At 39.7% G+C, this 15225-nt stretch overlaps 3 protein-coding genes across 7 annotated transcripts in view; 1 reads left to right on the forward strand and 2 right to left on the reverse strand.

Moving 5' to 3' along the window:
• The window catches only part of wake (wide awake), a 100210-nt gene that overhangs the window by 19697 nt on the left and 65288 nt on the right, over window positions 1-15225 (forward strand). The window lies entirely within an intron of this gene.
• LOC136339961 (uncharacterized) lies at window positions 1977-8544 on the reverse strand. The gene is made up of 4 exons (XM_066283620.1): window positions 8355-8544; window positions 4300-4637; window positions 2959-3122; window positions 1977-2909 (listed from the first exon to the last, which is right to left on the reverse strand). The coding sequence occupies exons 2-4, from the start codon at window positions 4623-4625 to the stop codon at window positions 2500-2502; spliced, it is 900 nt and encodes a 299-aa protein (XP_066139717.1). The 5' UTR covers window positions 4626-4637; window positions 8355-8544; the 3' UTR covers window positions 1977-2499.
• Window positions 5050-13662, reverse strand: LOC136339959 (putative leucine-rich repeat-containing protein DDB_G0290503). Of its 2 annotated transcripts, XM_066283618.1 has the most exons (9): window positions 13526-13662; window positions 11834-12768; window positions 11084-11401; window positions 10908-11036; window positions 10426-10727; window positions 10317-10331; window positions 10064-10259; window positions 8636-9358; window positions 5050-5833 (listed from the first exon to the last, which is right to left on the reverse strand). In XM_066283618.1, exons 2-8 carry the CDS (start codon window positions 12399-12401, stop codon window positions 8637-8639), a joined length of 2250 nt encoding a protein of 749 aa, XP_066139715.1. In that variant the 5' UTR covers window positions 12402-12768; window positions 13526-13662; the 3' UTR covers window positions 5050-5833; window position 8636. The 2 variants fall into 2 exon arrangements, with proteins under 2 accessions (XP_066139715.1, XP_066139716.1); XM_066283619.1 differs by lacking the exon at window positions 10317-10331.

Raw genomic sequence — 15225 nt, forward strand, 5'->3', positions numbered from 1 at the left:
AAATCTTCCTATTGAGGGCTCCGCGTAAAGTTGACCCGAACGTCGTCTTGACTCAATATTTTCCACTAAGGGCCAAATTATTGATGCTCCGTTAACTTTGACATCGCGTCGTTTCCATCGAAGTCAAGAATCCAATCGATTTCCAGAGGCTCTATTTCGAAGTTTCTATAATTATTAGGGTTGACAGTCGAAGTCGACAGGAGTTTAATAACATGTCCCTGTCAACTGTCAATTGTCACTGGGACGATCCGGTGAGATGGGAGGTCGGTTGGGTTGGATTTAGTGTCGACCACAATAGGGCCACAAAGTATCAATATCGCGTGGCACTTATTGAATTATAACGAAAAAACGAAATCTTTTCTAACCTTCTCCCTCCTCAATCCAAACTTTCCCCCAGCATCTAATGGAGCATAGACCCCGAATTTTATAAACTCCCTTCATGGAGATTTCCAACAAAAGCCTATATAAGCCTTCTCATTTCCTGTCATCGGGGGCTCAAACTACCATCAGCATTGAACCCTCGAATCATCAATTAATTATCAGCACTTTTTGTGCCCCCTTTGAAACTACCCACATGAATTCCATATCTGTCCCTTATTTATTTAAGTTGCCGACAGGAAAAATTCCCCAAATCTGCAGTTACGGGCAGTGAAGGCACAACAAATCAACCTCCGGGACTGAAATTGAAATTAAATTCCATGTGGTTTGTAAAATGACCTTATGGGCCCGTTTGAGGGCACTTGGCTTTAGCAGTTTAGGCGGAAAGTTGCTTTTAACTTATGTTAGTGCAAAACGGGATTTAAGGGAGCTAGTTCGTTCAGTTTGAGGGGCAATTCGCCACGAGGGATTAGTTCACTTTATTAGGTCATGCTTGACTTAAAAAGAACTAAAAATGTGGGTTTTTAGTTTCCAATTTTATACACGCTTGAACCAGTTTAGAACTGTCTATAGACGTGTTACAACGCAGTTTTATCGTGGATAGATATGAATAAAAGTAATATCGACTGTTTGAACAAAATCTACCAAGATTCTAGGGAGTCTCGTTAATGAAAAACTTATAAAAATTGAAAACTCGACTTTTGAAGTTTGACGTATTTTTTATTATCGAATGTGATTTTGGAACGCACCTGCCAGACGACTTTACATGACTCCTATAAAGAAACCGACAGCTGCGTCAAGCAACTCTGTTCGCAAATTAATTTTAATGACCTCCATATTTGCGACCTGGTTTTAATCGAGATGAATTAGCTGAATTAACCCAATCGCCTCAACATAGTGACTGTCACCTAATTTAACACGAATTTGCACAAGAGTATTATGTGCAAAATTTTTGAAGCTACTCAGTTGCCCTTGGTGCCTTCTTTGGATTCCTGTTTTACATGGACTTCTTGCAAATTATGGGCAACTGAATCCCAATTTCCGGAGCCAGTTTTTGCAATCCAACTTCAAATAACCAAGTTTTAGCCTCAGCAGTTCAACGGCCGCTACGTTGCCGTAGTTCGCGTTTTTTCCGATTAGCAGGGGAGCATGTAAAGTGATGTAAACGAAGCTCTTTTTTCGGGAATGGTCAGTTTTGACCAGTCGCGTATAAGATCTTTGTGGGCGCATTGGATTTCAAGTCATTGAGACATTTATTTGAGCGTGAGGTACGGGGGGCTACGTCTTATCTTAACGTTCAGAGGCATTTGGCGTGGATGCCAAATCTCGATAACGGTGCATAGGTAGATGACTCATCAGTATGAATGGCCCGCATTCGGATCTGTAGTCTTCAGGGTTAAATTTCGAAGCCGAAGCTGGACTCGACGTTGCCGTTACTACCTGTACAACCCCATATCTAGGAAATCTTTTAGTCGACTCAATTACGTATGATTCGTTTTTCAGCTATTCAGCACCGATCATGGGTAGTTTTTCGAATATTCCAAACCAGGATTGACCAGTTGAGACCCTGGTGGCTTGAGAAGGGGGTTGCAGACAAGTTTCCGTTAAAAATCCTTTTATTTCGACTAGAACTAGAAAAAGCCATTCGTGTGAATTTGTCACTATGATATCACAGCCTGGTGCTAAATACCGAAACATAGTCAAGTTCTTGTATACACTTTAAAAACACAAAACAAAATAAATCTAAACAAAAATACAGAAAACTAATAAAATAATAACGCTGATTTTAAACTTGAATAAGCACGATTTGTAACAAACAGATTAGTCGAGTAAATTAAGCGCATTTGCTGATACATACAGCACAACTGACCTGTGTCCGATTTAAATACAGCAGAGCCATTAATTTCTAATAAAATATTGCCGATATATGCAAAAACCGTTAAACAAATCCCGGTTTATTTGTTATTATAAAAGAGCGTGAGCTTTAATTAACCGGTACAATATAATTGCATTTTGCTGTCACAAACATCATTACGTAAAAAACAAACACGAAAAAGTACAAAAAACTAGAAAAACGCCTAAAAACGCACGATTGACGACAATAGTCGTCAACTTTCAATGTTACTTCTTGGTTTCACCAGTATCCGAGGCACTGCCAGACGCAGTCCCCCCAGCCTCAGCTTCATGCTCTTCTGGCCTTTCTCTACTCGTTCCAGGTTGTGCATCCTCCAAGTCGTCCCCTGTTTGGGTAGATTTAGGTGCAGTCGTCACCCTCCCACTCGGTCCAGCTTCACTTTCTATCGACTTCGATTGATCTTTTTCCCTCTGCTCGGTTGTAGACTCGAATGCCACCCTCTTGCTGCCGGAACTTTGGGCAGAATCACCGGAATCTGGTGATTTCACCGGAGGGCTGCTTCTTTGGTGCACCTCCGCCCTAATGACCGGCGGCGAATATCGAGCGGTGGGGGCAGGTACCTGTAAGGTGTCCATGGGCCTCAGACACAGGTTCTGTGAGTCGGGTTCCTCGTAACCTGGAAATTGTATTGATTTTCGGTGTGCAAGGGGGCACCGTTTACGTACTTGGACGATAGGGAATGTTCCTTGATTTCGTAGGCATATTTAGAAGACTGTGAGCGCGCAGTCGCGATGGGGGACCGCTGGACGCTGGGGAACTGCCAGGGCGCATTCTGTTCAGAATAATGGAGCTTTGAGTGAATGCTGCTCGTGCCGCATCTGGAGGACTTCTGAAACAAAAAAAATTGATAATTATGAGCCTACTAAGGAACCAGCAGAGGTTTGTGTCACCAGTGGGATTATTGCGATTTTTGCAAAAACGGGATTTTTGACATTTTCCCCAAAAGTCAACAGTACCATCAGGGAAGAGGTGTTGAATTAAAAAATATCGGCATTTTTGCTCCCATAAAAAAACAAATTTGATTACGGATGCCGAAAATTGAAAGAAAAAATAAAAACTTCTTAAATATTATTTAGAGCGTCTACATGATAACCATTTTTTAACGCATACAAAATCATTCATTAGTGCACCCTATTAATGCACAGTTTTGCATTAATGCTCGATTTTGTAAATTTGACAAGCACTCTGTAAACCGTGCGGCTCTAAGATGTCCCGGTCCCACCCCCTAACTCTTGAACATTTTTTAATTTAAAAGCAGCATTAAATGGGGTCGAATATACTATCTTTTGACTTTTCTTTATTTTTTAAATGTTGCTTACGTCTTCGGTACCACCAAATGGTCGATTTTTAAAAATTGAAATATGGTCGGAGTAGTACTTCAAATTAAAGGTGTTTCAAAACTACATTTAATGGTGTACTTCAATTGAAAGATCTATCGAATAGTTTTGAAGAAAAACAGGTATAAATTTGGCAAAAAATGCAATGAAAGTTCAGTTAAACAGTTTGTAAATAATGAAAAAACTTGTCTGTTGATAGGAAATCAGTTTGTTTTCGATTTTGTACTTATAAATAGTCTTTGGTTATTTTTATTTATCTTTTTATTATTCTTTTTAAACTGAGATTTCTTTGTGGGCGCAAAATCTAAAACAAATAAATTTTTTATCAACAAACACATTTTTCCATTGTTTACGTACCACTTAACTGGGTTTTTATTGTATTTTATACCAAATCAATATCTGTTTTTTCAAAAACTAATCGATTGATTTTCAATCAAAATACACCGTTCACTTGACTCATGTTTCAATTTAAAAAAAAATGGATAATTTTGTGCTACCGGTGACGTAAGCAACTTTTAAACAAATCAGCAAACGTTAAAATATGGTATTTTCTGCTCTGTTTAATTCTGCTTTTGAATGAAAAAAATTGTTAAAAAATTAAAAAAGTGGTTGTGGTGGGAGGTGGTTAGGGAGAGAGGGGGGTATAACTTAGAACCGCAAGACGGATACCTGGGAGTTTTAGCCTTGAAAACTGGACTATCTGACCGCTTGGTCAACACGGTCCTTTGTCTGAGGAAACGTTTTGGTTTGGAGATTTTCACGCCCAACAGCATGATACTCTTCTTCTCCTCCTCATTGACAACTGATTCCCGTGGATCGAATATGACGTAACTTCTCTCGTCGTCGGTGACGATGATTCTCGGTATGGCCAACACGACGTCTCTGGCGGGTGCCCCCTCCGGACGTCGGAGCTTCTCTAGTTCGACGGTCTTGCGAGGTTCTTCGCGGGTACGGTTCAAGCGGTAGGTGTTTTTTCCACATAAAACGTTGCCCATGGCTATAGCAGTCTAAGAAGAGATGGTTGAATGGGTTGAAATGTGATGCTTGGAGGCAACGACAGAGATAAAGGCTTTGAAAAATTCACAAAATTCTCGTTTTTTCAATTATTTCGAAAATTCCGAAAATTTCGCACTTAAATGAAACAATTTCCAGAGTTGTGGGGAGGGATAGGAAAACAGTAAAACCACCTTTCTATTACAGTTCTTTATGGCTTTCAACATCCTCGTGTAGGTTTCATCCTATGACACTTCGCTTGGAAAAAAATGAACGTTAACTTTTCTCTAAAATACGGCTCTGGTAACGTTTTTGTCCATTTTAAGATAATTTTTTGAGTCCGAAGTTAAATCGATTAGGCGGGATGTAGGAAGATATTCGAGGGAATTGTAGTGCCCCCGAGGCATCGGACGGACAAATACAAAATTAGGTTTAATATCAGTATTTATTATCACAGATAAATACAAACATTACTACTAGTTCCAACAATACACACTACAGGATAGAATTTTTTTTACATCAAAATATATGTAAAAGACAAATAACGCTATGCTCTCGAATTATTAATTTTTCCACAGAAAAAAAGCAGACAAATAATATGCACCGTAAGGAAACTACGAGGCAAGTCTAATATACTTAATTAAAACGGTGAATTATGTAAGCTCCTCTCCCCTCTGAGCAGTGCTTAGATCATTCCTAAATCCAAGATAGAATTAAATACATCTCTTAAACCCACCTAATGGAACTGGAAGACGACCTTCCAGATTCGACCGACGACTACCCCAACGATGGCGAAGTTGACTTCAAGGACTGCACCCCTTCAAGCGACTTCTCATCAGACTTCGATGTTGAGGGCCTTTGCGAGGACGACTTTGATCTGACATATTCAACGGTGGCTAATGACTGCGTCATTTCACGAGGAAATCTAGATAAAGTTTCGTAATCCGGATCCTCCAGATGGATGAAGTCCTCGTAGACCAAGTACTCTTGGTTGAGGGAGTCTTTGACTTTGACCACTGGCAATTCAAAGATGATTTCTCTGATGTTGGTGGTGTTAATGGTCAATTTCTTGATGATTTGGGTAGTGACGCCCGTCACAATTATGTCCAGGCAGTGCTCTTCATTAGGGGCGGGGTTCGTTCGAGAACAAGGGCAGCACGGGATGATTCTAGTGTTTATCCAGGAGCAAATGTTGCCCATGATTGTGTATCTGAAAGAAATTTTATTGGTCTTTAGGGGCGGTTTGATAGCTGAATAGGAGGGAATACACTAGATGGACCTAGTGCTTTAGTCCATGAAAATATACGTTTCAGAACATGGAGAGGAGACCTACAAATGAGTAATTTGGCAATTTTGCTTAAGCAGTAAAACATATATATTTTGACTAATTTTATACGTACCTCAGGCGTTTTTTCAAAAGGGTCTCCGTATATGTTTATGGACATTGGAAAAGCACTTTTCTTACAACTACACGATGAACGATGAACGACCATGAAAGAAACAAACAAACAAGCGAGAAAATGGAACTTAGAGCCACTGTACCGCACGAGTACTTTTCTGCAGAATTAAGCGAAAAAATAATAACGTACACGTGGTGACCAGAGGTAAACCCCCTTTCTTCCCTGCAGTCTTTAAATGTGCGTGTAACTCCGACTTAAATGTTTTAGACGCCACAGCGTTCCACTGGAGCGCCACGTGTTCCAGGCGCCAGCCGCCACAGCGGTCCAGTGGACCGCCATATACTTAATTCCAATTATCTCGTGTTATACAGTACCCTCTTCGCTGCTACGCACATGGAGTTTTAATGAGTGCAAGCAAAAGGCAATTAGGTGAGTGATAAGTGCGAGGGAGACAGGCTGCCGTTTCCCCTTCCATCGTCGACGATCGGCTAACGTCGTTGACTCGCAGGCAGTACGCTTTAAGCCGAGGAGCGGTGTAGTTCTACGTGATTTTGGAGAACGCGAAAACGCGCGTATATACCGTTTTATAATAAATTAAATCTACATATTTATGATTAAAAATCGCAGCTACAAAAAGAATTATCTTTTCTAAAAAAGAGGTTTATGGAAGGTATTAAAACCCATCACTCCTTTGTGTTAAACAATTCCTGAGACGATCATAAAATACCCTACGAACATTATTTACAATGTCTGGCGTAATTGATGGATTGGCATGAACATTTTTTTATCTCAATCCTTCTAAATCAAGTGCCCGGTCTTTCCAATTTTGGAAGGCTTTTGATTTCCAGAGGAAGGCGTCACATTCGCAGTTAAATCAGTTAACCTTCCGGCCCGTTTAATATTCCCAAATCCAGTAATTAGACAATTAGGGAAATTTTGATTTAGGAATTGCCCTGCTGCTTAGCCGTTGTGGGCAGGACAGCCAAACGTATTAATTTCAATATTAAGAAGCTCAGTAATAGTTGGGACAATTTTAAATTCTAGATTCTTTTGAGCATTCAAATTTGCATCAATAAAGAAAGATCCAATAATGTTATTATCGAAAGTCCCAACATCAAGTTTTTGAGGTTTCTCAGTGCCTCTATCGTAAGTCTCGTGACGATTTTCTTGAGCCCAGTTTCCAGCAACAGATGGATTATGTTGTCCATACAATGAAAATCTTGTTTCGTCGGTGAAAATGAAGTTGGAATTAAAATTTCTTTTCATAAATCCCTCTTTTGGACAAAATAAATTTGTTGTAGCTGCGGTTTTTGATTCCAAAAATTTAAATTTATTGTCAAACGGAATGTATACGAATAGTAATTCGCGTCCTCCAAAATCACGTAGAACTACACCCCTCCTCGGCTCAAAGCGTACTGCTTGCGAGTCAACGACGTTAGCCGATCGTCGACAATGGAAGGGGAACGGAAGCCTGTCTTCCTCGCACTTGTTAATCGCTTAATCGCCTCTTGCTTGCACTCGTTAAAACTCCATATGCATAAAGCGGAAAAGGTACTGTATTGCACCGCACTCTCCTGAAAATTGCATCGCAAATTATAATCATTGTCGACACTTTGAGCGTCTCGGCGCTCCATTGAACCGCTTCCAGTAACGTACAGGGTCTATGGACCGCCATATTTTCAAGCTATTGGTAGGCTTTAAGGCAAGAACTTCCAATTTGATATTAACATTTGCTTCGCTCCAACAAGATAGAATGCATTGAAGTGTACAGGGGCTTGGTGAAATGAAATGGGAAAACATGCGAGAGTGAGAATGAATTTTTTTCATTCTCACTCTCGCATGCTTTTGTGATATAAGGGCTCTGGCCTGAAAATTATCTCGCCGGATGGGGAGATTTTCCACATAATGGAAATATGAAATAATGAGCGGTTCGGCCAGTTTTGGATAACATAATGAGAAACTGTGGCAACTGACCATTGTTTTTTTTTTGCGCTGAAAAAGGGCGATATTTTCATCAAATTTATGGGCAATCTAATCTACAAATTCACATAGTAATTATGTATATGATAACAATTTAGCTGCGCCAGATAACGAAATTTACAATGAGTCAAGGTAGGGCGTGGGGGAGTGAGGTTTACCCCACACCCAGTAGCCTTGACATTTTTTTAAAATTTGTATATCGTGTAACTGGTCACAAAATGAGTTGATTTGACGACACAACTTGGGTATTGAATGAATGCTAAGCAAGCCTCGACGGAAAACATTTCATAAAACAATATATACTTGAATATTCATGGCAAAAACTTCCAAAGTCCAGGGACGCAAACTTACCAATTTTCAGTCACAAACACAACAGTTAAAACCTAGTTTTAGGCACTTTAAGGCCCAATTTCAAATGAAATAAGTATTACGATTAGCAGTGATATTATTTTGTTTGAAATGTTCAATAAAACTACCTAAAATTAATTCCGATAAAGTGCCCAAAACCCAGTGAATAGCAACGAAAACAGACTGAAATCCGGTACAGGAATTTACCATTCGAATTTTTTTCAAATCATCAAGCATTCTTTAAAGCCTTTTTTTACCTATACGCACTTGGAATGATTTCATACCTCAGGCAATCCCGTGCTTCTGTCCAATCATGACCACCTGCTCTTCGAGAACCCTCCTCATGACGTCCTCATTCCTCTCCACCCTCTTTTTCAAGTCTTTATGGGCTTTATTTAACCGCTCCAGCAAGCTTTCCTTCTCCATTTTATCGAAGGAAGAACTTGCAGGTACCTCATTGACCTTCACGTAGTATTTAGACAAAGTCTTGTCCAAAGTCAAATAGTCTTCATCTCTTTTCAGTCCTTTGTACATCTGAATTGCGAACTCCAGCTTACTAATGTCGGGCTGTAGCATTTGGAACTTGTGATCGGTACTGTTGGAAAGCTGTCTCCTGTAGGAGGGCTTACGATTACGCCTCCCTATGATGAAATCGAGAGTATTGAACTCTGAGGATTTCGCTTCTGATTTTATCACTTCAGGTTTTATTTCCGTCGTAACGACTTCAGGCAAAGATTTTAGAGTTTCTTTCGTGATAGCTTCATTTTTTAATACTGGAAAGTCATATAAAGGATTCTCCACTGCAACCGTCTCCTTGTTCCATTCATTACTACTCTTAAACGTACTGAAAGAGTTCCTCTCGGGGCTGCTTGGAGCTACGGCTGCACTCGTTTTATCTCTTCTTATGGTTATGGCGACATCGGATGCCTCTTGAGGACTTATCATGTGGGCATCCAAATGCAAGGAGCCCCTCGATGCGGTATTGAGATCGGTAGGCGCGGTTTGACCTGCAATAAGTCAACCTGCAATAAACCTTTGAAGAGAAAGTTTAATCGAATCGATTTGACTTGCGGAAAGAAGGATTGGAAATGAAATATTCAATGGTGGGGTCAACTGTGTTTATACAAGTGTAATTTGTTCAAATGTTAAGGTATATTACCCAGGGGGTTATTACTTGATGAAAAGGTTGTAGGCTGGGAATCAATTGAAGGCGAGTAAATAGGTTTATTATTTACCTGAGCATTTTTTCCTTTAAGTGGGTAAGCTTTTTTAAAATTATTAGCAGAGTGGAGAAATGGAAAAATAGGTTTAGCACTCAAAAATTTTCTCCGCTTATCGTTGTCATTGACTAAAATTAATATTATAATATCTCAATTTCAAACTCGAGAGAAATTCTAAACACATTTTTTAACCCTTGTCAAATCATCCAAACAGCATCGGATTTTAGAACGTAGTTGACAAAATCTTAGCATTAGCAGTATAGGACATCGCTCAATTGTTTCGCCGGATAGCGTTCGAAAATCTACTTTAGATACCAATTTTCCCTTAAAAATTAAAACCTTGCAAGTTTAAGTGACCTTTAACTCGTTTGAAGCAAACTGAAGCTATTTTTGATGTGCCAAACATAATGACTCACTTCCTTTCTTACGTGATATAGTGATACCACACCACGTAATCTGGTACTCTGAATGTAATAACACCAATAAACCTACCAATGCAAACACTTTTCGCAACATCTTTCACAACAAGGTTCTCATCTCCGTCTTCTTCATGATACTGCGGGTCGTTTCTTTTGAACACGACGAGTTTCTGGATTGAAACTGACGATTTCTCTGGTTTTTGTGTAGCAGAAACGGGATTCCTGGGGGGTATTGCAGGGGGATTTTCATAGATTGGTCCATCTTCAGGCTGAAACATTTTCTAATAAGCCTCACGGTTTCAAGAAATTTTGATCAGATTCCTCACCAGGAAATCTCCAGTCTAGAATTTCAAGTTAAAATTTGGGTTATTTCCCGTATACCTCACCTACAGTATGTATATCCCCGAAGTGCCAAATTTCACCTTAAACACTTACCTTTGCAGATGATTTAAAACTATTAGACCTAGAACTAGAAATACTCCTCGATCGCCAATCCGTGGAGGCATCTTTCTCCACCTCAAATTTCTCCTTGAATCCTGTGGTCTTCAACTGGAAATTTTTCAGTTGCTGCTCAAAGGGACTTTTGAATTCACTGGGCAGATCTTCAATGGACCTATGATTAACATCTGATTTCTGCACGCAATTGAAACTGTTGAAGATCTTCCTTATTTGAGTGGGAGTTCTCGGCGGGCTAGTTTTGGAGGAGTTGGAGTGCTTTATTGTCCTTTTGGAAGGCTCTGAGGATCGATATGTTGAAGTTAGTTTTTGAGGGGAGCGAGGAGAAATTTTGAGCTCAAAAAAGCGCTCGTCAAGTGCGAGGAGAAACGATGAAAGTTCGACATGATATTACATGAATTTTATGTGCTGAGTGCCCCTTGACTGCGCACTTTTTTGCCATTGGAATCCATCATTATTACGTTGGTTTCTGGCGTTTTCGATTTGACGTTCCGCGAAGCTCTTGATAAGGGTGTGTTCGTCCTGTCCATAACTGCCTCTATTGCTGCTAGGTAGCTCCCTTTTCGACAACGGAAGTTCGGATTTTTCCACTGAATTTTAAATTTTTTTAATGGATTTTCAATGTTACGGAAATTACCTGGTTTCGGTTTTTCCTTCTCCTCGCTCCGGAGCTGGTTTTTCTCCGCGACTATGGTCGCAGCTTTGTATTGGAAAGGTTTTACATTTTCGCGCGAACTGGAAATCACCAGCTGGCTGGAGGTTTCCGAATTTTTCCCCGAGTTTTTCGGCGAGTTTTCCCTGCTTCTTTTTTCCATCAGCTTCGTTTGCTCGTTAACGAGCACGCTCTGCCGGTTGAGCCGCTTTTGACGCATTAGTTTCAGCTTCTCTTCTACCTCGTTTAAAACTACCGCGTTTCCTGATTGGGGCGGTTGTGTTAGGTCTTCCACGGGCTTTTCTGAGGAAAAATGGTGTTTTACAGTGCGACCTATGAAGTCCGCATATTGTGGGAATTACTTTTTACATACGAGATTGGGTAAATTTCAACTTTGCTTTCGGGTTATGCTCTACAAGCGATGAGAAACGATTAATAAATCGAAAAACAAATGACTGTCTATAACTGACAAATTGTATTTTTTTTTCAAAAACATTAAAAATCTAACATTATTCCTCAAAATTTTGAAAAATCCCAAAGGGAAAAGTTTCTCATTTTTTATCCGTTTCGCCTTTCTCGGGCGACTTTTATTTTTTTAAACTTTCTTGTATTTCCGCATTTCCGAGCTATTCAAATCGGCCAACAACGTTGCAAGAATCATCACAGTGTATCAAAATCATAGCCTGAACGAGCATTCACAAATTAAAGTACTAATAAATGCACACGCCCATTTACCTTCAGGATGTCCCTCACTAGCAGCACTCAGTTTTATCGCGTCAAGATATTGACGAACCTTGTTCAGCAAACTGCTGTACTTGTTGAACACCTCCAAAGTCTTATTGTCCCCATTTTGAGAGTGTCTGGCAGTTTTAACCTCAGGAATCTCCTTCAAAATTGTAATGTTCCTCTCCATCCTCTCTGAGAGCTTTTGGAGCTGATCATAGTTGTTCTCTTTGATAGCAACATTAGTCAAGTTGTTCAGCTCCTGCAGCTGCGCGTTCACAGGATTTAAAATGTTCAAAGAGGTGCTGTTCACGGTCTTAATCAAACATTCCTCGAATTCCTTGATTAATCTATCTCGTGTATCACTGTATTTTTGGTTCGAATTGTCGGTGAAACTACGCAAATCAGCTAGATGTCCATTGATCTCTTCAACCAACTCCTTCAGCATCTTTTTATTGTTGTCCTTGATTGCTGTGTTGGTGATTGCCTGCAAACTCACACACTTACACTGTTTCTGGGACAGGAAAACCCCCGGCGATTCTTTGCTTTTGTTGGCAGAAATTTTCTTGTAGAAATCCATCGTTTCGCTTGATTTTAACAGTAAAACTGCGATAGATTCAGTACAGACAGGTTTTATCGCGGTGTTTAATTGCTGATAAGATTAAAGATATGTTTATCATTGCTTATGCGTTATCGGGTCTGAATAAATACAGAGGTTTTCCTAAGGAGGGTTTGGCATTTTTCGATACCGATATGGGGGTTTGGTGCCTATGTGGCTCACTACGGCATCGCAATATCATGGGAAAACTCACCTGAGAGTGGAAGATTCATTGTCTCAGTAAAATGAACAAAAAACTTTCCGTCTTAACGAATCAGAGACGTATTTCCTTGGGGGAACCGGGGGCCCGGGCTGCTTCCTCTCCGTTTGGAGAGCCTTTGTAGTTAACCTAGATATTGCCAGTGTCTTTTTAATGTGCAGGTACATGGCTTTGCCAAGCGACAAAAATTACATTCTTTAAATATTTTCAAGAATATTGGGATATGAGATTTTAGTGGTTATTGTGAACGTCACCGAATTTTCCTGTAATAAACAATTTTCATAAAGAGCAGCGCGGCAAAATAAATTACTCCTCTAGGCAAATAATGAAAGTTTTATTAGTGCAAATCTTGAGCCGGATGACATAAAATTGTCAAAGTACGGCAGAGGCTCGACAATGCAAACTAATTCAACCCAACGTCTGGTTCACATTATCGAAATGTTTACTTTAGCGAACGTGATTTAAATAATAAACGATTTATCAAAGAAACGATTACCACACACGTAGAATATAGAAGAAAGCGAGTATCTCATAAAAGGATCTTCAAAAAAGTTTAATACAATTTTATCCTTAAACAAACAGAGAAGATAATATTAGATGGTATTGAAATATACATGGGTTTCCCCTAACACCGGTTCGGCGATGCAACACCCCGTGCATAACAAGAGACAAATTTTCTAGCAGCGATAAATATTTTTCGATCGGAAGACAAATGATCTGCAATTCTAGTCTGCGCAAGTTGGTACTAAGCAACGTCTTCCAATGCCTGCACCTCTAATTTACGAGGATCAAGTCTCGATTCATTTCTGCGTGAAAATATGATCTTGTTGGGAGCACTCCCACGAGTCTGGCATGATTCACATGGAGGGCTATCCGAGGCATTTACCTTAGGGTATAAATATAGTAAAGCACCATCCCTCGCTGGGCACTTCGCCAACTCAGCGATGGTAAATCAAAGCAATAGAATCCCATGGGTGCAAACAAACTGAAGTTGTTCACTCAGCATCGCACCTCGCCCCTCACATCACCGGAAAATGAATAACGAAATGTTTTGTTTTGCGGCGGGGAGGTGCTAGAAACTTGCTCTGTGATTGGTACTCTGAATTCCCCACTCCCCTCGTACGGCAGCAGTGCACGTTTCATTTAATCAGCAGTACCTCATATGTTCGGCCCGATGGAGGGGTCCAACGTACGTTAAGGGTTGGGGAACGGAATTTGTGACGCTGCTTGGGGGACAAGACCAATTTAACATAAGCAAAGTGTAGTTAATAATAGCCAGCACGTCGAGGTATTTGGACGGTTACTATCACCACCTGAATCAGACAACATTTTTACTACGTCTGTGTTCGTAAGAAACGAGACATATGAACTACGATAAACGGCGATGCGAACTTGTTCACCGTGTTAATCAGCGACGATGTTCAATTCTTGGCGAGGCGAAAGGTGAGGTGAATATCGCGGTGCCTGGCGCGATGCAATGCTTCACCATGTTCTTACTCTTACTGTGATCTGGTCCATGGGTTGAATTAATGTTGTTACGTTGGGCGGCGTGTGCATGACAAACGTGGACCCATCCTCGCTCTTCAGTTGTTGCCCTGCAGGATGGTGCGCGATCGAATGGTGACAACGATTTTATTTGAAGCTTTTGTTTTTTTTTAGGAAATTTTTTACCTACCATTTAAATAATCCTCAAATTATGAATATGCAGAGCATTTGTGATTACAAATTCATCGTCATACTTTTGAGGCAAAGCGCTTATGGAACCGTTTTAGGAACATACTGCCGATCGTCTGAGCGATTTCTGAACAGTTCCAATCAACAGCGACATTGTAAGGTTTAAATGAGCGCGGATTTTTTTTCTTACATTTTTGTTTGTGTATCGCCAAGAACTGTGTACGTCATCGAGCGTATCGATTTTTTTTTATGCCATCCCGCGCTCCGCTTGATTTTATAGCACGAATTTTGTTTTTACATTAATGCAATGTTTTCATTGTCGCTTGTTTATGTTATCGAGTGTCTATTGTGTACGTAAAATATATGCATTGTGCGTATTTAAAAAAAATCAAAATGTTTTAACATTTTTTTTTCAATAAAATATTGTTCTGCGAGTAGGGCCTATTCCGAAGGGCAAGATAAAAACACCCCTTAACGTGCAAAGCTGAGGCGCATTTTTGATATGCAAAGTTACACTTTCTGTGCAGTCTAAATTCTGAATCACACCCCCTCCCCCCTTTTGGTAAATTTTTAACAAATTATTATTTTTAGAACATTCTAAAGTAACATTAAATAGGACCAAAAACATTATCTTTTGACATTTGTTTATTTTTTAAATATCGCTTACATCATCGGCAACGTAAAGTGTCCGATGGGTTAAGTGGCACCTCAAATTAAAGGTTTTTGAAAACTAAAATCAATGGTACTTGAAAAACACGGATATAAATTTGGTGAAAAAAGCGATACAAAAACAGTTAATTAGTACATAAATAATGAAAAATTGGTTTCTTGATATAAAATTGGTTTCTTTTCGATTTCATCTTCACAAACAGTCTTTGGTAAAAATTTATTTTTTGATAATTAAAAAAACAA

The sequence above is a fragment of the Euwallacea fornicatus genome, chromosome 7 (genome assembly GCF_040115645.1).
Source record: "Euwallacea fornicatus isolate EFF26 chromosome 7, ASM4011564v1, whole genome shotgun sequence".
NCBI lineage: Eukaryota > Metazoa > Arthropoda > Insecta > Coleoptera > Curculionidae > Euwallacea > Euwallacea fornicatus.